General features: G+C 43.4%; 1 protein-coding gene across 2 annotated transcripts in view; it reads left to right on the top strand.

Annotated features, from left to right (window-relative positions):
• The window catches only part of LOC130275488 (putative gastrointestinal growth factor xP4), a 158,247-nt gene that overhangs the window by 18,063 nt on the left and 118,632 nt on the right, over positions 1-21,552 (top strand). For both annotated transcript variants that reach the window (XM_056523533.1, XM_056523534.1), the window contains exon 2: positions 18,384-18,518. In XM_056523533.1, coding sequence (XP_056379508.1) covers positions 18,455-18,518 — 64 coding nt within the window. In that variant the 5' untranslated portion in view covers positions 18,384-18,454. The remainder of the gene's footprint in view (positions 1-18,383; positions 18,519-21,552) is intronic.

Below are 21,552 nucleotides of genomic sequence, written 5' to 3'. Positions count from 1 at the left end.
GTGTAGCATCACGGTCAATCTACTCTGAGGCATCTGGCATTGGTGGCTGGAAATCCTGGCTGATCCATCCCTGATTCATCTTGACAAAGGTCAGTCCCTCCACATTTTTCGTGGACAGACGAGTTCGCCTTGGGGTGACTATGGCCCCGGCCGCACTAAACACCGCTCTGATGGCACACTACTGGCCGGGCAGGACAGCTTTTCCAGGGCAAACTCTGCTAGTTGCGGCCATAAATCAAATTAGGCTTCCCAGAAGTCCAGCGGATCTTCAATGTTTGTTGGAATGGCCATGTCAAGGTATGCCACCACCTTCTGATTTAGGTCCTGCTCCATGTCTACCTGCTGCTGATGAGTTGCTTCACTATGCAGGTGAAGAAAGCTACTCATCAGCAACTGTAGACTCAGGCTGCTGCTGATAGAGATGGTACTGCTCCTGCCACCCATCCCCTCCCCAGCAGCCACGGCAGTGGAAGGTGAGCGCAGAGGGCCCCCCGAGTCAGACCTGAGAGTGGATGGACCATGTCACCGATAGGCAGCGGCCAACTGACTACATAGATCTCTCTGTAGTAGGTCAGTTTGTCCTCCCTCTCAGTGGGTGTAAAAAAGGCCCCCATTCTGGGACGGTAGCGAGGGTCCAATAAGGTGGAGATCCAGAAGTCATCCCACTGACGAATTTTGACAATTCGGGGGTCACTACGCAAGCAACTGAGCATGAATCGTGCCATTTGCGCCAGTGACTCGGAGGGACTACCTGACTCCATCTCCACTGCATACTGCCACGGTGTGTCTGGGTCCTCTGTCTCAACTTCCTCATAACTCTCCAGCTCCTCAGGCTGCTCCTGATCCTCCTCTCCTGTCCAATGACTAGAAACACCGGCCATCTCATCAAACCTAATCTGTGCTCCACTCTGCCCCTCATCCTCCTCCTCCAGTTCAGCCCCCACAGGGCTCATGTAGCATTGAGATGTAGGCGCAACATCTCCATTGCCATGACCAGCCATCGCTCCAATCATTTGTTGTAGGAAATGTAGGAGTTGAATTACGTTGTTCATGGCGTAATCCAGGTGAGTTACAAATAATGTGGCTTCCCCAAAGGGCCTGAGCAAATGGCAGGTGTCACGTATGAGCTGCCACTAGTTCACATTGAAGTTACACAGGGGAGTACTCCTATCTGCTTGAATCATCAAGAAATCGTGATGGCTTTTCTTTGTTCGTATAGTCTGTCCAACATATGGAGGGTGGAATTCCAACATGTGGCAACGTCACAAATAAGACTATGTTGTGGGATACCGTTCTGATGCTGCAGCTCAAGGAAGGTGTGCTTGGCAGTGTACGAGTGGCTGAAGTGCATGCACAGTTTTCTTGCTATTTTCAGGATGTTTTGCAAATGGGGTGAAGACTTGAGGTAGTGCTTGACAACCAGATTCAACATGTGTGCCATGAAGGGCGCATGTTTCACACTTCCTTGTCGCAGCGTGGACACAATGTTCTTCCCATTGTCGGTCACCATGGTTCCCATTTCCAGATTTCGGGGAGTAAGCCATACTCGGATTTCTTTACGAATGAATTGTAGCAGTTCCTCCCCTGTGTGACTTCGTTCGACAAGGCAAACCATGTGAAGAACAGCTTGACACCGCCGTGCCCTACACACTTGGTACGATGAAGGGCCACTGAGATTTCTACGTGCAGTGGAGGCCGTGGACATGGTGGAGGATGAGGAGGCGGAGTCACACACTGACACAGGACCAACTGCCTGAGAGCGTGGAGGAGGAAGCGGTTTGACCTGTCCAAGTTGCTGTTGTGGCTGTGCAGGAACCACATTTACTCAGTGGGCCGTAAAAGACAAGTATTGTCCCTGCCCGTAGTTACAGCTCCACACGTCGGTGCTGCCGTGCACTTTTGAACACACCGACATGCTAAAGGACTGGCCCACCTTTTCTTGTACAAACTTATGCAGGGCTGGTACTGCCTTATTCGCAAAGAAATGACGGCTTGGGACTCTCCACCTTGGCTCGGCACAAGCCATCAATTCTCTGAAAGGTGCAGAGTCCACCACTTGAAAAGGGAGGGACTGCAGCACCAGCAACTTGGACAGGAGCACATTCAACTTCTGCGCCGTTGGATGAGTGGGCGCATACTGTTGTCTCTTGGACATGGCTTCGCCGATGGATTGTTGGCGGAATGGCTGACTAAAAGTGGGAGAAGCAGGAGCATCTGGAGCAACAGAAGGAGGGTTTGACACACAGCTCCTTTCGGCAGAGGTGTTGGAGCCTTGGCTGGATGAAGGAGAGAGTGGATGGCCACTGGGTGATGCAGCAGGCTGGACCACTACATCAGAGCCCCGGTTCTCCCAGGCCGCTTTATGGTGGGAAAGCATGTGTTGACACAGGGCCGTGGTGCCGACATTGGGACCCTGGCCACGCTTCACCTTCTGCCGAAATATCTTGCATGTGGCTACGTGTACCTCCTCCGCATGCCTGATGAAAAACTGTCACACCGCCAAGTAGCTGATTTTCCCACCTACAGTCCGCACTAATTGACATCTATTGGCACCGTCTCCAGGAACCCCTGTTTCTGGAAAGGTAGGCTGCCGCGAAGCAGGTGGTCTCCCCCGGGCACGTTTGGCTCCAGAATTTCCACTCCTGCCACCATGCTGACTGTCAACCGTGCTACCACCTTGTTGGTTCAGCTGCTGCCTCGAGGGCAATCTGCAACTCTGTTCTCCTGATGATGATGAAGTCCCTTCTGCACCCGACTCCCAATTGCGATCGGCTTCATCATCATCAACAGGTGTGTGCACGTCACTGATGTCCTCCTCAGGTTCCCCAACAGTGTCTGCTTCAGGACCCTGGACCCTGGCAACACCGCCTCCCACGTCACTCTCCGCATCACTACTTGGCTGCCTAGCAGAGCAAGCGGCGAATGTCTCCTCCCCTTCTTGGCTGTCAAGTAGCTGCTGACTGTCCTCTATTAGATCGTCCTTAGTGAATAGTGGAGCTTAACCCACAGCATAAGAAACTTCTCTAGGAGAGGGAACAGCATAGGACAAAGGCAATGGGAGGACAGGGACTGCTCCCGGGCCATGCTAACTGAGGGATGTGTCTGATGGACCCACCGACTGTTAACTGGGGGTGTCAGATGTCACTTGTGATGAAGTGGATGAGCGTGTTAACCAATCGACAACGGCAGATGGGTTGCTGGTCGAGACACGACCGCTGGCTGATAACGGGAGCTCAGGCCTCTCGCTGCGACTCCTGTTGCCACTCACCCCTAGTCTGCTGTCAACTCTGCCTGAAGTATTTAGGCATCTGCCACTTCTCTGTGCATGTCCTGGCACTTCTCTGCCTGACATATTTAGTGCATATATGACGGTATTACAATACGCTACACTACTCTTTAAACAGTATTTGTCTAGAAAAGCAGCAGGTGATTACTTATGGCTGTCCTTTCACAGTATGTAGGCCCTTGACAGATTAACAGGTACAAAATGGTACACTTCTTGGATGTACGTATGTGGTATGCACTGATGAGGGCAGTAATATGCGCAACTATACGAAGAAAAAAATCTGTATTTTTGTAAAACACCAGCGGGTGAATACTATTGTTTGGACTTTCACAGTATGTAGGCCCTTGACAGATTAACAGGTACAAAATGGTACAATACTTGGATGTAGGTATGCGGTATGCACTGATGAGGACAGAAATGTGCGCAACTATATGCAGAAAAGAATCTGTATTTTTGTAAAACACCAGCCGGTGAATACTATTGTTTGGACTTTCACAGTATGTAGGCCCTTGACAGATTAACAGGTACAAAATGGTACAATACTTGGATGTACGTATGTGGTATGCACTGATGAGGGCAGTAATATGCACAACTATACGCAGAAAAAAATCTGTATTTTTGTAAAACACCAGCCTGTGAATACTATTGTTTCGACTTTCACAGTATATAGGCCCTTGACAGATTAACAGGTAAAAAATGGTACACTACTTGGATGTATGTATGCGGTATGCACTGATGAGGGCAGAAATATGCGCAACAATACGAAAAAGAAATCTGTATTTTTATAAAACACCAGCCGGTGAGTACCATTGTTTGGACTTTCCCAGTATGTAGGCCCTTGACAGATTAACAGGTACAAAATGGTACAATACTTGGATGTAGGTATGCGGTATGCACTGATGAGGGCAGAAATGTGCGCAACTATATGCAGAAAAGAATCTGTATTTTTGTAAAACACCAGCCGGTGAATACTATTGTTTGGACTTTCACAGTATGTAGGCCCTTGACAGATTAACAGGTACAAAATGATACACTACTTGGATGTATGTATGCGGTATGCACTCATGATGGCAGAAAAATTTGCAACAATATGCAGAAAAAAATCAGTATTTTCGATAAACACCAGCAGGTGATTACTTTTGCCAGGAGTCAGGACTTTCCCTGTATCTAGACTTGTTACAGATACAGAATAGTAGACTGCTTTGATGTAGGCATGTGGTATGCACGTATGAGGGCAGACAAATGCACTACAGTACGCTGAAAAAGATCTTATTTGTGAACAGCAGCAGGACCCAACAGTACAGCACCACAAAAAAAAAAAACAGGGATTAAACCCTAAATTGCACCCTGTCACACAATTCTGAGCAGCAGATGGTTTGTGGAGCAAAAAAAATCACTTAATTGCGCTGAAAAATGAGGAGATAAGATGCTTCAGAAAGTTCAGGCAGCTTGGAGATCTGTATGAGGCAGCTGACAGCTATCTGCCCCTCTCTGCTGCAATGCTCAATAATGTGAATAGGAGGTTTAGCAATCAATGATCCTTCTCATTAGCTAGTACTGCTAGTATGGCCATCAATGGAGATTGCACCATACTGGCTTTTGATGGTGAAAGCAGCTGCCAGTTGCCATGTATAAATCAGGCTTTGCTCCCAAGCCCCCTCCATACTTTCCTTATGCCACCTTGATGTACTGGTATGTCATGGTGGACTAAGGGGTTCATATAGTCAGGGAACTTTGGTACCCCCTCAGCTTCCACTCATCACACCAAGAGCACGTAGTCAGTCAGTTTGTGTTCTTTCAGCTTATGAGAAATTCTGCTGTAATTTATAGGTAAAAACCTAAGGCTATCTGTGTTCTGTCATGAGGTATACATGTGTATAAAGCTGAGATATCACATGTTAGCCAACTGAAACCTGTTTAGCAAGTAAAATCTAAAATAGTTCTCAGCAATTCCTTGGTGTATTGTATGAATCAGAAAAAAAATGGATGATCCAGCACTGGAAGGATAGAAGCTTTGTTGTAAATCCTCAGATTAAAACCGCATACAATCACTTCAAATCGTCTGGATCAACTTGATGCGTTTCAGGCGCATGCGCTCGAAACGCATCAAGATGAACCAGACGATTTGAAGTGATTGTATGCTGTTTTAATCTGAGGATTTACAATAAAGCTGCTATTCTTTCAGTGTTGGATCATCCATTTGTTCTCATTTATTAGTTGGACACTAAGGGGGAGATTTATCATTGCTTTTAGAGCATTTTGTTTGTCTATGTTCAGGCGCAGTTCAGGTGCAAGCAGCATATTTTGAGACTTTTAATGCGCCTTTTGATATAGACAGTTTTACTCTTTCTGCCTACCCGTAGAACTTTTTCTTTTTGACCATGCAGTGGTCACATATTTATCATTTGCGACTTTTGTCAAGGTACATTTTTAGGCGCAAAGCTACACCACCTACCAGTAGGCGTGAGAATAATTTTTACCTTCCACAATTCAACCTTTAACCCCTTCCCGCAGAATCCCGTCTATAGACAGCGAATTGCGCAGGTCCTTTGCGCATTCCGCCATCTATAGACAGCATTCAGTTAACCTGGCGATGCGTGGCATTGCCCGGGTTAACTGGCAGAAGTCCCACTGTTACCAGCGGGGGCCAACTTCTGCTAGCCCCTCCAGGACTAGGAATCGACCGATATCGATTTTTTTAGGGCCGACACCAATAATCTGTGACCTTTCAGGCCGATAGCCGATAACTTATACCAATATTCTGGTATAAGTTATCGGCTATTTCTCTCCTCTGTTCTCCACTCGTTACCTGTATTAATGGCACCTGTTTGAACTTGTAATCAATATAAAAGACACCTGTCCACAACCTCAAACAGTCACACTCCAAATTTCACTATAGCCAAGACCAAAGAGCTGTCAAAGGACACCAGAAACAAAATTGTAGACCTGCACCAGGCTGGGAAGACTGAATCTGCAATAGGCAAGCAGCTTGGTGTGAAGAAATCAACTGTGGGAGCAATTATTAGAAAATGGAAGGCATACAAGACCACTGATAATCTCCCTCGATCTGGGGCTCCACGCAAGATCTCACCCTGTGGTGTCAAAATGATCACAAGAACAGTGAGAAAAAATTCCAGAACCACATGGGGGACCTAGTGAATGACCTGCAGAGAGCTGGGACCAAAGTAACAAAGGCTACCATCAGTAACACACTACGCCGCCAAAGGACTCAAATCACGCAGTGCCAGACGTGTCCCCTTGCTAAAGCCAGTACATATCCGGGCCCATCTGAAGTTTGCTAGAGAGCATTTGGATGATCCAGATGAGGACTGGAAGAATGTCATATGGTCAGATGAAACCAAAGTAGAACTTTTTGGTAAAAACTCAACTTGTCATGTTTGGAGGAGAAAGAATGCTGAGTTGCATCCAAAGATCACCATATCTACTGTGAAGCATGGGGGTGGAAACATCATGCTTTTTCTGCTAAGGGACCAGAACTACTGATCCGTGTAAAGGAAAGAATGAAAGGGCCATGTATTGTGAGATTTTGAGTAAAAACCTCCTTCCATCAGCAAGGGCATTGAAGATGAAACATGGCTGAGTCTTTCAGAATGACAATGATCCCAAACACACCATCCAGGCATGAAGCATTTCAAGGTCTTGGAGTGACCTAGCCAGTCTCCCAATCTCAACCCCATAGAAAACCTTTGGAGGGAGTTGAAAGTCCATGTTGCCCAGTGACAGCCCTAAAACATCATTGCTCTAGAGGAGATCTGCTTGGAGGAATGGGCTAAAATACCAGCAACAGTGTGTGAAAACCTTGTGGAGACTTACAGAAAACGTTTGACCTCTGTTATTGCCAACAAAGGGTATATAACAAAGTATTGAGATGAACTTTTGTTCTTGACCAAATACTTATTTTCCACCATAATTTGCAAATAAATTCTTTAAAAATTAGACAATGTGATTTTATGGATTTTTTTTCTCATTCTTTCTCTCATAGTTGAGGTATACCTATGATGAAATTTACAGGACTTTCATCTTTTTAAGTGGGAGAACTTGCACAATTAGTGGCTGACCAAATACTTTTTTGCTCCACTCTATAAAGTATATCTTCTCAGTAATGCAATAAAGGTATCATCTCTTTTCCACTTATCATCTGTATTTATAAGGCTAACACAGAAATAACTTTCATCTGATCAAAATAACCAAACACACAGCCATTAATGTTTAAACCTTGACAAAAAAAAAGTGAGTACACCACTAAATGGAAATGTCCAAATATGACCCAATTAGCTATTTTACCTCCCCATGTCAGGTGACTCGTTAGTATTACAAGGTCTCGGGTGTGAATGGGGAGCAGGAGTCTTACATTTAATGTTATCACTCTCATACTCTCTAATACAGGTTACTGGAAGTTCAACATTACAATTCATGGCAAACAACTTTCTAAGGATCAGAAAAAAAAAAAGAATTGTTGCTTTACATAAAGATGGCCTAGGCTATAAGAACATGAGGCAAGACCCCTAAACCGAGCTGCACCATGGTGGACAAGATCATACAGTGGTTTCACAGGACAGGTTTCACTCAGAACAGACCTTGCCATGGTCAACCAAAGAAGTTGAGTGCACACGCCAAGCATCATATGCAGATGTTGTTTTTGGGAAATAGACATATGAGTGCTGCCAGAGGTCGAATGGGTGTGTGTATGTGGGGGGGGGGGGGGGTCATCTGTTGGTGCTTAGGCCATAAGGACATCATGTTCTACAAATGAAGCAAAAAAAACTGCAAGCAGTTTGCTGATATAAGTAGATCTGAGGGGTATAAGGGATCTGATGAGACCAAGATAAACTTATTTGGTCCAGATGGTGTCAAACAAGAGAGGCGGCAACAAGGTGAGGAGTACAAAAAAAATGGTGTCCTACCTAAAATCAAGCATGGTGGTGGGAGTGTCATGGTCTGAGCCTGCATGAGTTGTGCAGGCACTGGGGAGCTAGAGTTCATTTAGTGGACCATAAATACCAATATGTACTGTGACATACTGAAGCAGAGCATAATACCCTCCCTGGGGAGATTGGGCTGCAGTGCAGTATTCCAGCACAATAATGACCCCAAACATCTCCAAGACCAACACTGCCTTGTTAAAAAAGCTTAGGGTACAAGTGATGGACTGGCCAATCATGTCTCTAGACCTAAACCCTCTTGAACATCTGTGGGGCATCCTCAAGGGGAAGGTGGGAGAGAGCAAGTTGTCTAACATCCACCAGCTCCATGATGTCATCATGGAGGAATAAAAGAGGACTCCAGTGGCAATCTGTGACTCTTTGGTGAACTTTATGCCTAAGAAGTTTAACCCGATAATGACCACCGACGAGTATAGACGTCCAGGTTGGCGGCCGTTCCCGCACCTGGACGTCTATACTCGTCCATTATTCTCGTGGGTGCTGCCCAGTGCACCCACGAGATCGCGGCAGGGTTCCGGCTGTATCACACAGCCGGGACCCTGCTGCACTACCAGGACCGAAGTAAACTTCGGTCCCGGCAGTTTTAACCCTTTTTAACCGCGGGCTGTAAGTGTTATGACAGAGGGAGGGAGCTCCCTCTGTCTCCTCTGCAGCACCCCGCGATCGCGATGCTGTGTGTGGCCGCGGCTGGCCGGGACCTGCTGGGAGTGAAGTTCCCTTCACTCCCGACAGTTTAACCCTTACAGCCGCGGTCAGAAGTGACCGCGCGCTGTAAGGAGTTCTGACAGAGGGAGGGGGCTGCTGCTGCATACCTGGGCAGCCGGGGGTCCTACAAAGACCTCCAGGTCTGCCCTGGGTATTGCCCGAAAGGACGTGCCAGAGGCACGTCCTAATATGTTGCCTGCTAGTGAAAACTGGCAGGCAGCATATAACTGCAATGCTTTGGAATACTAAGTATTCCAAAGCATTAAAAAGTGTAAAATTAAATAAATAAAAGTGTAAAAATAAATAAAAATGTAATAAAAGTGTAAAAAAAAATAATATAAAAAATAATATATATATATATATATATATATATATATATATATATATATATATATGTATATTAAAAATAAATTTAGTAAATGAATCTAATTAAAAAAAATGCATAATGTGTAGGATCGCATTGGCGGACATCCGCAGCATGTAATATGCTGCGGATGTCCACCATGTGATCCTACACATTATGCAGCAGTCACGGTAATGAGCTCCCTGCTGCGGCTGGGTAGCTTTGTGTGTCCACTCATAGCGGCGGATTTACTGCCGGCAGTCATGAGCGGACACACTGAGCTACCCAGCCGCAGCAGTGATGGATATATTCGCCATGAGCGGGTGCTTATTCCGACAACATGGCGGATATATCCATCAGGAGCCTTAACTGTCACAGACAGACGCGTTATATTGCCAGCCGACCAAGGACCAATCAGAGTGGTCCCTGGTGCAGCCAATAACTTGTAGGGGTGCGGTATATAAATGGGGTCACTTGTGGGGGTGGGGGTACTGTTCTGACCTGAAAGCCAAATGGCGCTCCTCTCCTTCTGAGTCCTACCACGCGGCCAAGGAACCATATATGGCCAAAGCGGGGGTATTTCCGAACATGGGACAAGCAGCTAAATAAAATATAGGGTGCATTTCTTTCAATATCAGAAGTGATGTACAAAAAATATGCCCCCCAAATGATGCATTTGTGAAAAATTGCAAATTTCGAATTTTTAACACTGACTTTGTAATAATTCCTGCCAAAAAACGATGGTGTTAAAATACTCACTGTACCCCCTAGCGAATACCTTGAGGGGTCTAGTTTTTAAAATGGGGTCATTTGGGGGTGGGGTGTTCCTATGTTCTACTACCTTTTAATTTCTGCAAACCTTGCATAGCACACAAAAAAAGATGTACTTTTCAAATTTTCAAAATTTTCAACATTTTAAGTTAAATTGTTAGGCATCTAACTAATTTAAAATGTTAATTAAAAACGTCAAAATAAAGAAGACATCTGAAAGTATAAGTTTCATAAACTATTTGGTCAGTATGTATAAATATATGCAACCTATTAGTGTTAAAATAGCAAAAAATCTAAATTTTTTGTAAAAATTTCATGATTTTTGGCATTGTAAAAAAAAAACTACAAATGATATCGGCTTACTTTTACTATGTACATGAAGGACAACTTGTGACAAAAAAACTATGTCCGAATTATCGTGATTGGCAAAACATTACCAGAGTTATTCTCTAATAAAGACAGACATCCCCGATTTGAAAAAACAGGCCTGGTCTTTCAGGGGCGTACAGGTTTATTTGTATTGGTCCTTAAGGGGTTAAGGCAGAGCTGGAAGATAATGGTGGGCACCTAAAATATTGACACTTTGGGCCCAATTCCAACATTTTTACTTAGGGCTGTACGCATTTTGTTGCCAAGGTTTAGACATATGATGATGAGGGGGTGGACATATCTGAAAAAAATGTAAAGGATAAAAGGGGAATGGGATTTACTCCCATTTGGAATAATCCAAGGCTGAGTGAATTTTTGATGGTTCCTGATCCAGGGTTTTGGGAAATTAGTGGAAATAGGGAATTGGGGCACATTATTGGGGAGAAGGATTTGAAATCTTTTAGAGAATTTCAGGATGAATTTAGATTAAGAGAAGTAGATAGATTTAGATTTTTTTCAGATACAAAGTGCACATAGATCCACTAAAGATTTAGCTTTACAATTAATCACCATACTATATTTGATGAGCTAAGAACACTTGAAGGCTCAGATAAGAAAAGTATGGTTAGGTAGGGTTATGGTTATGAGGGTCTGGATGTCCTCAAACATCCCAAGTCTTGGGCACTGGTATAATTTGGTAGAAAAAATAGTGAAATTTGATATATTATCGTGCAAGGGGAAAATAAACAAGAATTAAGGTTAAATAAGATCTGGGATAGGTGGAAGAGAAAGTAAAGAGAGAAATAAATACATTAATATGAATCCTGAAAAGTTGAAATGATAGTTTATTTTTTTATTGGGAAACTCACTGTAAAGCCCCACCGGTGTGAATGTACCCTGTACATTCACATTGTCTGGGCATGCCGGGAGTTGTAGTTTTGCAAGATCTGGAGGATCACAGTTTGGAGACCACTACACACTACACTGCAAACGGCTGTCTGGGCATGCTGGGAGCTGTAGTTGTGTGCCTCCAGCTGTTGCAAAACTACAACTCCCAGCATGCCAAGACAGCCAATTGCTGTCTGGGCATGCTGGGATTTGTAGTTTTGCAAGATCTGGAGGACCACAGTTTGGAAATCAGCGGTCTCTAAACTGTGGCCCTCCAGATCTTGCAAAACTACCAGCATGCCCTGCAACAAGCGGCTGTCAATGCATGCTGTTAGTTGTAGTTTTGCAACAGCTGGAGGCACACTGGTGGGTAAACAGTTAGTCTGTTACCTAATTCAGTGTTTTCCCACCAGTGTGCCTCCAGTTGTAGCAGAACTACAACTCCCAGCATGCACAGTCTGTCAGTTCATGTTTAGAGTTGTAGTTTTGCAACAGTCGGAGGTTTGCCTCCATAAACACCCCCTACCATCCCCCCCCCCCCCCCCCCCACAATGTGAATGTACAGGGTACATTCACACGGCGGGGCTTTACAGTGAGTTTCCCAATGCAAGTTTGAGCTGCTGCAAATTTTCCACCGCAACTCAAACTCCCAGCGGGAAACTTACTGAAAACCCACGCCCGTGTGATTGTACCCTAAAAACACTAACTACACTACACTACCACAAAATAAAAAGCAAAACACTACATATACACCCTTACACAATTACACCCCCCCCCCCCAAATAACAATGCGTTTCCAAAACAGAGCCTTCCAGCTGTTGCAAAACAACAACTCCCGGCATTGCCGGACAGCCATTTACTGTCCAGGCATGCTGGGAGTTTTGCAACAGCTGGAGGCACCTTGTTTGGGAAACCCTAGCGTAGGGTATTTGTGGTGTAGGAGGCAAGAGTAACGCTTGCATCCGTGTCCGCCCCTATGCAAATCCCCAATTTATGCCTCAAATGTGCATGGCGCTCTCTCACCTCGGAGCCCTGTGGTATATCACAGCAACAGTTTAAGGCCACATATGGGGTATTTCCGTACTCGGCAGAAATTGTGTTACAAATTTTGTGGGGCTTTTCCTCCTTTTACCCCTTATGAAAATGAAATATTGGGGTCTACACCAGCATGCTAGTGTTAAAAAAATTAAATTTTTTACACTGACATGCTGGTGTTGTCCCATACTTTTCATTTTTACAAGAGGAGAAAGGAAAACAAGCCTCCCCAAATTTGTAACACAATTTCTCCTGAGTACGGAAATACCATATATGTGGACGTAAAGTGATCTGTGGGCGCACAACAAGGCTCAGGAATGAGAGCGCACTATGTACATTTGAGGCCTAAATTGGTGATTTGCACAGGGGTGGCTGATTTTACAGCGGTTCTGATATAAACACAAAAAAATAAATACCCACATGTGACCCCATTTTGGAAACTACACCCCTCACAGAACGTAACAAGGGGTATAGTGAGCCTGAACACCCCACAGGGGTTTGACGAATTGTCGTTAAAGTTAGATGGGTAAATGAAAAAAAGAATTTTTTTACTAAAATGCTGGTATTACCCTAATTTTTTTAATTTTCACAAGGGAAAATAGGAGAAAAGCCCCCCAAAATTTGTAACCCCATTTCTTCTGAGTAAGAATATACCCCATATGTGGATGTAAAGTGCTCTGTGGGTGAACTACAATGCTCAGAAGAGAAAATTTGTCCGGAATTGAAGGCCACGTGTGTCAGGATCCGGATACTGTGAGGATACTGGTGGTGGATCCTCTGTGTCAGTGGGGTGATGACGTGAGCCGTACCAGGGGAACGGAGTCTAAGGGGCTACTGGTTTTCACCAGAGCCCGCTACAAAGCGGGATGGACTTGCAGCGGCAGGTAACCCCCAGGTCGTTCCACCAGATAGCGACTCAACCCCAACTGACGGCTGAGATAGGCGCGGTACAAGGGATTAGGCAAGAGCAAGGTCGGATGTAGCAGAAGGGCAGGCAGCAAGGATCGCAGTCAGGGGCAATGGCAGAGGGTCTGGAACACTGGCTTGGGACATACACAGGAAACGCTTTCACTGGCACAAGGGCAACAAGATCCGGCAATGCTGGGAAGGGGAAGTGAGGTTTTATGAGGGCACAGGTGTGAGCACTAATTGGGCCAGGCGCCAATCAGTGGCGCACTGGCCCTTTAAATCGCAGAGATCCGGCGCGCGCGCGCGCCCTAGGGAGCGGGGCTGCGCGCGCCGGGACTGAGTCGACGGGGGACAGGACAGGTGAGGTGACTGGGACGCGAGCCGCGAGCGGGCGCGGGTCGCGTCCCCGCCGGTGACATTAATGCAGCGCTCCCGGTCAGCGGGTCTGACCGGGGCGCTGCGAGAAGGTGAACGCCGCGAGCTCTCCGGGGAGGAGCGGGGACCCGGAGCGCTCGGCGTAACAACGTGTGTTTACAAAGCCCCCATAGTGCCAGAACAATGGACCCCCCCCCACATCTGACCCCATTTTGGAAACTACACCCCTCATGGAATGTAATAAGGGGTGCAGTGACCATTTACGCCCCACAGGTGTCTGACAGATTTTTGGAACAGTGGTCCGTGAAAATGAAAAATGTAATTTTTCATTTGCACAGCCCACTGTTCCAAAGATCTGTCAAATGCCAGTGGGGTGTAACTACTCACTGCACCCATTATTAAATTCTGTGAGGTGTGTAGATTCCAAAATGCGGTCACATGTGGGGGGGGGGGTCCACTGTTCTGGCACGACGGGGTCTTTGTAAACACACATGACCCCTGACTTCCATTACAAACAAATTCTGTCTCCAAAAGCTCAATGGCGCTCCTTCTCTTCTGAGCATTGTAGTGCGCCAGCAGAGCACTTGACGTGCACACATGGGGTATTTCCATACTCAGAAGAAATGGGCATACAAATTTTGGGGGCATTTTCTCCTATTACCCCTTGTAGAAATGTAAAATTTGGGGAAAAAACTGCCTTTTAGTGAAAAAAAATTTCATTTACACATCAAACTTTAACTAAAAGTCATCAAATACCTGTGAGGTGTTAAGGCTCACTGTACCCCTTGTTCCGTTCCTTGAGGGATGTAGTTTCCAAAATAGTTTGCCATGTGTTTTTTTTTTTTTTGCTGTTCTGGCACCATAGGGGCTTCCTAAATGTGACATGCTCCCAAAAAAATTTCAGCAAAATTTGCTAGTGAAAAAAAAAACATTGACAAGTCCAACTTTAACAAAAAGTCGTCAAACACCTGTGGGGTGTTAAGGCTCACTGGACCCCTTGTTATGTTCCATGAGGGGTATAGTTTCCAAAATATTATGCCATGTGGGGGGGTTTCTTGCTGTTCTTGCACCATAGGGGCTTCCTATGCTTCCTAAATGTGACATGCCCCCCAAAAATCTTTTCAGAAAAACTCACTCTCCAAAATCCCATTGTCGCTCCTTCCCTTCTGAGACCTCTACTGTGCCCGCCGAACACTTGACATACACATATGAGATATTTCCTTACTCAAGAGAAATTGCGTAAAAAATGTTAGGAAGATTTTTCTCCTTTTACCCCTTGTAAAAATTCAAAAACTGGGTCTACAAGAACATGCATGTGTAAAAAATGAAGATTTTGAATTTTCTCCTTCACTTTGCTGCTATTCCTGTGAAACACCTAAAGGGTTAACACGCTTACTGAATGTCATTTTGAATACTTTGAGGGGTGCAGTTTTTATAATGGGGTCATTTGTGGGGTATTTCTAATATGAAGGCCACTCAAATCCACTTCAAAACTGAACTGGTCCCTGAAAAATTCAGATTTTGAGAATTTTAGGAAAAATTTGAAAATTGCTGCTATACTTTGAAGACCTCTGATGTCTTCCAAAAGTAAAACCATATCAACTTTATGATGCAATCATAAAGTAGACAAATTGTATACGTGAATCAATATATAATTTATTTGGGATGCCTATTTTCCTTATAAGCAGAGAGTTTCAAAGTAAAAAAATTTGAATATGGCCCCTGCCGCTTATCACTAAAACACACTACTAAAATATTCTCTAAAAATAAAAATTCAAAACAAGTTAGAAAATGGGGTAGTGAAGAAAATAGTGATTATCGTTTTGTTTCCCTTTTAAATACAGTCCCATGTCCAATGCTATCAAACAGAGTATTTATAAAAACTTGCTTCTAATTCAAAAAGACCCCATTTGGGCCAAATACAATAAACAGAAACCCATGATAGCGTTTAAACAGGAACAGAATTTAGGGGATGCCCTTGCCTGCAGTAGCTTCATGACTAAAAAGAAAGGAGATTGGTTGCAGAATAGTGCTTCAAAAGGGAATCATAGGTGTGGTGGATGCAAATGGTGTCTCCAACTAAATTCTGGTGCTTACTTTTCAATTGGGGGTGTTGACATCCATGTAAGAAATTTTGCTGTAGAACCAATTTTGTTGTATATGGTTTAAATAAACTAAATGGATATTAAGTACAGACGTACAAGGTGATTTGGGGCTTAAAGAGTACCTGTCACCAAATAAAACTTTTAATATAGTGTTTCTTGTGTAATTAGCAGACACTTTCCCAATCACTTGCTTTTAAAATTATCAACATAAATATGTTTAAAAAATGTAATATAAAAAAAACGGCCACTAGATGGCTCTGTTCTGTTCCCTGCCACAATTAATATAGTGAGTTTAGTCTCCTCCCGGCCTGGTAGGAGACCAAACTCAGGAAGTGCTTCTCTGCACTGAGCATGATTGTCAGCTGCACAGAAAGTGAAAGCTCCACAGATTCACACAGAAAACCAGACAGACTAACAACTGTAGGAGAGCCTTACTGATAGCAACACAGACTGAAACATGCACAGAGTCTGAGGTCTTCTATTTATCCCAGCACTGCAATCATGTGAAGGCGGAGGTGGTCCCCCAGCAGGCTTCAGTGATGTAATTCCTGTTGGGAAACGCCCACTTTCTCCTGCTGGGGAATTGTACTATGTGAGCAAGAAGAAAGGTAAGATACACAGCTTTTTAAAGCTCTGAAATTGTTTTTAAGGGCAGGAGGGGTGTTAGGAGTAATAAGGGAACATAGCCTGAGGTAGTTGAGAACAGTTTATTTGGTGACAGGTACTTTTAATGACAAAATAGACCTCAGAATATTCTCGTAATTTACCGTGCTTGTTTATATATTAATTTTATATGCAGCTTCATTGTGTTTGGTTATAATTGTAACGCTGGCGGTTGGCAGCCGCCAGCATGTACCACATACCGAGGCCTACCTTGGCCGAACAGCTCACACAGCTCCCCCTCCTTGCTGCAGGCACCTGTGCTACTCAGCTCTGCTGGTCCAAGCTCCAGCTCAGCTACAACAACTAGCCTGTCTAGACTGCTACTCACCCCAGCCTCAGCTAGCCCCACCGGCTGGCATTTTACCGTAACCACTCTTGTATCTCCCTGCAGCCAGCTTCCGCTTCTGGAGCGGGATAAATACTTAAAACCAGGGAGATATTTAGACACTGCTCTCAAGTCTGTCCCAAAGCTAAACCGGTAGGTGGCACAACGGGTCCACACCCATTTGAACGTTATATTACATGTGCTGAGCGTTACCTATTTCTTGTATCTATAATTGGATTGCCAATATCACTGATCAGTATTATGCCAAAAAAATTGGCTGTGTTCTTGAAGGGGTACTCCGGTGAAAAACATTATTATTATTTTTTAACTAACTAGTGCCAGAACATTAAGGGGTACTCTGATGGAAAACTTTATTTATTTATTTTTTATCAACTGGTGCCAGAAAGTTAAACAGATTTGTAAATTACTTCTATTAAAAAATCTTAATCCTTCCAGTACTTTTTAGGGGCTGTACACTACAGAGGAAATGCTTTTCTTTTTGGATTTCTCTTCTGTCACGACCACAGCGCTCTATGCTGCCCTCTGCTGTCCATTTTAGGAACTGTCCTGATCAGGAGAAAATCCCTATAGCAAACAGATGCTGCTCTTTACAGTTCCTAAAATGGACAGCAGAAGTCAGCATAGAGCACTGTGGTCCTGACAGAAGAGAAATCCAAAAAGAAAAGCATTTCCTCTGTAGTATACAGCCCCTAAAAGTACTGGAAGGATTAAGATTTTTTAATAGAAGTAATTCACAAATCTGTTTAACTTTCTAGCACAAGTTGATTTAAAAAAAAAAAGTTTACCACGGGAGTACCCCTTTAAACAGATTTATAAAATTACTAAATCTAAAAATCGTAATCTTTGCAGTACTTATCAGCTGCTGTATACTCTACAGGAAGTTCTTTTCTTTTTAAATGTATATTCTGTCTGACCACAGTGCTCTCTGCTGACACCTCTGTCTGTCTCAGGAACATTCAATATGCCCAGTCAATATGGGCATTAAAAGGGGTACTCTGGAGGAAAAGAATGTTTTCATATAAACTGGTGCCAGAAATTTAGAAATATTTGTAAATTACTTCTATTTAAAAATATTAATCCTTCCAGTACTTATCAGCTGCTGTATGCTTCAGAGGAAGCTGTGCATTTCTTTCCAGTCTGACCACAGTGCTCTCTGCTGCCTCCTCTGTTGGTGTCAGGAACTGTCCAGAGCAGCATAGGTTCGCTATGGGGATTTGCTTTTGCTCTTGACAGTTCCTAAGACAGACAGAGGTGTCAGAAGAGAGCACTTTGGTCAGACAGAAAAGAAATTTAAAAAGAAAAGAACTTCCTGTGGAGCATACAGCTGCTGGAAGGATAAATACTGGAAGGATTAATATTTTTTAATAGAAGTAATTTACAAATCTGCTTAACGTTCTGGCATCAGTTGATTTTAAAAAAAAAATCCCCAGAGTACCTCTTTAAAGGGCAAAAATTTCCACAGACATACTCCTAAATCTTACTCTGTTTGTTCAGAATGATCAGATTATTCTAACAAAATATGTAGATATTTTACTTACTATTCTGTTCTTGCAAACATCAGGTGCTGCAAGGGTATTTACTGTTATAAAAATGTATAAATATATTCCCTATTTTACCTCCCTAGTGGAAGCATTCGGTTCTATAGAGAAAACCAACAATCTGGAGAAATCTCTGCTCTGTTCTGGAGATCTCAGAATGTCTGCATCAGGATTCTTACTTCTGCTCATATCTGCCATGATCGGATGTGCAGCTGCACAGGGTAAGACACCATTTAACTTATCATTAGTTTACATATAAGACCAGGTTTACACAGTGCAGTTTTGATAAGATTTATTCTAAAGGAAGAACAAACTGACAGTAAATGTGACCCCTAAAGATATAGTGATTTTTCATTTTTGCAATTTCATTCTTTCCTTCTTGCCTTCTAATAGCGTGAGGGCATATCTTTTGTGCCACCAATTTAACTTTGTAACGATATCACCCATTTTACCTCAAAATCTACGGTAAAAATTACCAATTTGTCACTTCCGTTTCTATACAGTGCCCTTTTTGGTAAAATATAATGATACATTATCTTTATTTATCTCCTAGGTTCATATAATTACAAGTATACACAATTTATATAGGTTTTATTTCATTTCTAAAAAAAAAATTATAACTTTTTAAAAGAAAATTAGTATGCTTAAAACTCCCTCTTTTGACATCTATAACACTTTTTTTTTCCCATTTAAGGGGTTGTATGGGGGCTTAGTTTTGCACCATGATCTGTAGTTTTTATTAGTACCATTTTTGTTTTGATGGGACATTCTTGATCACTTTTTGATCATATTTAATAATTATAATTACATATTTAATAATTATTAGAGTATGGGAAAAGGTGGGTGATTAAAACTTTTATTAGGGAGGGGGCTTATTTACATTTATTGACTTTTTTTTACACATTTTATTCACCAATTTTTTAGTCCCTTTGGGGGACTATTTCATGCAATTTTTCAATTGCTAACACTGAACAATGCTGTGCCATAGCATAGAATTGATCAGTGTTATTGGCACTCCATTAGTGCTGGCTGCTGAGGCTGCCTGCACTATTGGAGTGTTGATCGGATGAGCCAGAGGCAGGTAGGGACCCTCTGCCCATTCAATGAGCAGATCTGGATACTGGGGTTTGGCTGCAGTGGTCCTGATCAGCTCCCCTGAGCTGACTGTCGAAGGATTTTAACACATTGGCCCTCATTTACTAAGAAAATCGGGTTGTAATTCTATCTTGCTTTCTTACCTGACTGCTTTTTTCCCCTGGTATTTATTATTATGTCGCATCCTGTTTGTCGCACGTGGGTTTTGTAGGTTTTGGTTTCCAACTCCTCTGAGCTGTCGGGAAAAAATCCACAACAATTCAACAAATTCGGGTTGGAAACCTTAATAAATACGTGGGAAAGCTCAGAAATGTCGGGAAACACCCCTTTTTCGGGTTTGGGACAATCCACATCGGGTCCGTCGGGAAAAAATGTCGCATAGTGTCGCAGACTGGCGCACGATGTCTGCGACATGGCGCAGACAAAGATGCGCCAAAAAAACCCGACAAAAGAGGTCGGGTTTAAAATAGTAAATGAGGGCCATTTAGATTGAGCAATGAACTCTGATTGTGGCTTCTAAAGGTTTATGCTATACATCACCCTGATCACCCACTATTAGCCATGGATCCTGGCTGCTGATAGCAGTAGGGACCAACCAGCTATGAAGTGCACTCAGCTTGTGGGTGGTTCAGGAGTGGGCACTTGGTAAATATTTATGCCCCGCGTCAAGCTTTTTTAACACTTTTCTTCTCTTTAGGAGTCATTGTTGAGCTTGGCATCAAAGACTACACAAAATGTCCCTGTGTGAATCTAACTTAAAGGGGTATTCTTATAACTGAAAGTTTTCCTCTTTCCATAGGTTAGGTGATAACTAGGTGATCTAGGGCTGGGATCAACAATTATTTTCATAATCCATTAGTTGGCCGATGAAGAAGATAATTTGAGAGTTAGATTAGAGAGGGAGTTAATGGGGGAGGGGATAGGGCTGAAGGTCTTCTGTGTGTTGTAGGTAAGGGATGTATTTTGTGTTAAGAAAAGTTTGTGGTGTCGTCTAGATGCTAAGCTTTGCGGAGGCTTAGAGGAATAGCTTTTTTTTTCCAATATCAAAGTTTATTCAAAATTTTTTATGGAAAGTTAACATACAGCAATAACAACTCAAAATGATAAAAGATAAGGGAGTCAAAGACTCGACAGTTAATACAATAATAGTATGCAATACAAATAAAGCCAACATTGGTATATGGCAATAGCGGTAACCTGATATGGTCTCATTCCCAGAATATAAACAAAAGGTATAAACGAGTGGAAAGTTGTAACCAGCAGTAGGGATAATCCCCTAGGGTACAATGCGTAGCATCATTATGTCACCTAGAACAGGGAATGGGGCTTAGCTAAGGGGGGCTGCAGATGTGATATAACAATATGTGATGGGAAGAGGCCAGACAGGTATCAAGTATATTGGTAAGGAGTAGCTTTTTATTATATTTAAATAAGTATAATAATTCTTTTAAATATAATTTTCTTTTTTTTTTACCTTGTAAAGGCTACACCCCCTCCCTGTTTCTAACCTGTGGCCAGATTGGAGAGGCAGCACATTCCCTGGTTGTCTATCCTACGTGCCCCCAGCAGCCCATTTAGGGAAGAGGAGCCAGCACACATATTCTTCCACTTCCTGCATCGTCTCTCTGCAACTATTGTGAGTCTGGCCTTTAGCATAGAGCCTGACAATCGGGGACTCTAGCTGCAGAAAGGCCGAGGACCAAAGTTGCATATATGCAAAGTGATAATCGCTATGAGGCAGATTTATCAAACCTGTGCGAAGGAAAAGTTGCTGAGTTGCCCATAGCAACCAATCAGCTTGCTTCTTTCATTTTTAACAAGACTTCTGCAAAATGAAAGAAGCAATCTGATTGGTTGCTATGGGCAACTGGGCAAATTTTCCTCTAGACAGGTTTTGATAAATCTCCCCCTATGTGTATAGTGACTTTAGAAATTGACTGACCAACTATTCGACCAACCGATTAATCAATTATGAAAATAGTTGACAACTTTTTTCATAATCCATTAGTTGCCGATTAATCGATTAGTTGTTTATTTTTAGCCCCAAGAAAATCAGAAGGCACCTGTCCAGTAAGACCTCCGTTGATCAAACCAATGAGGGAGAAATGCCCCCCCCCCCCCCCATATAAAGTAGCTCACTGTGCTTTCGTGGCCAGCACT

The sequence above is a fragment of the Hyla sarda genome, chromosome 6 (assembly GCF_029499605.1).
Source record: "Hyla sarda isolate aHylSar1 chromosome 6, aHylSar1.hap1, whole genome shotgun sequence".
Taxonomy (NCBI): Eukaryota; Metazoa; Chordata; class Amphibia; order Anura; family Hylidae; genus Hyla; species Hyla sarda.
The sequence above is the reverse complement of the archived record's forward strand: the minus strand, read 5'-3'. Positions and strand labels throughout refer to the sequence as shown.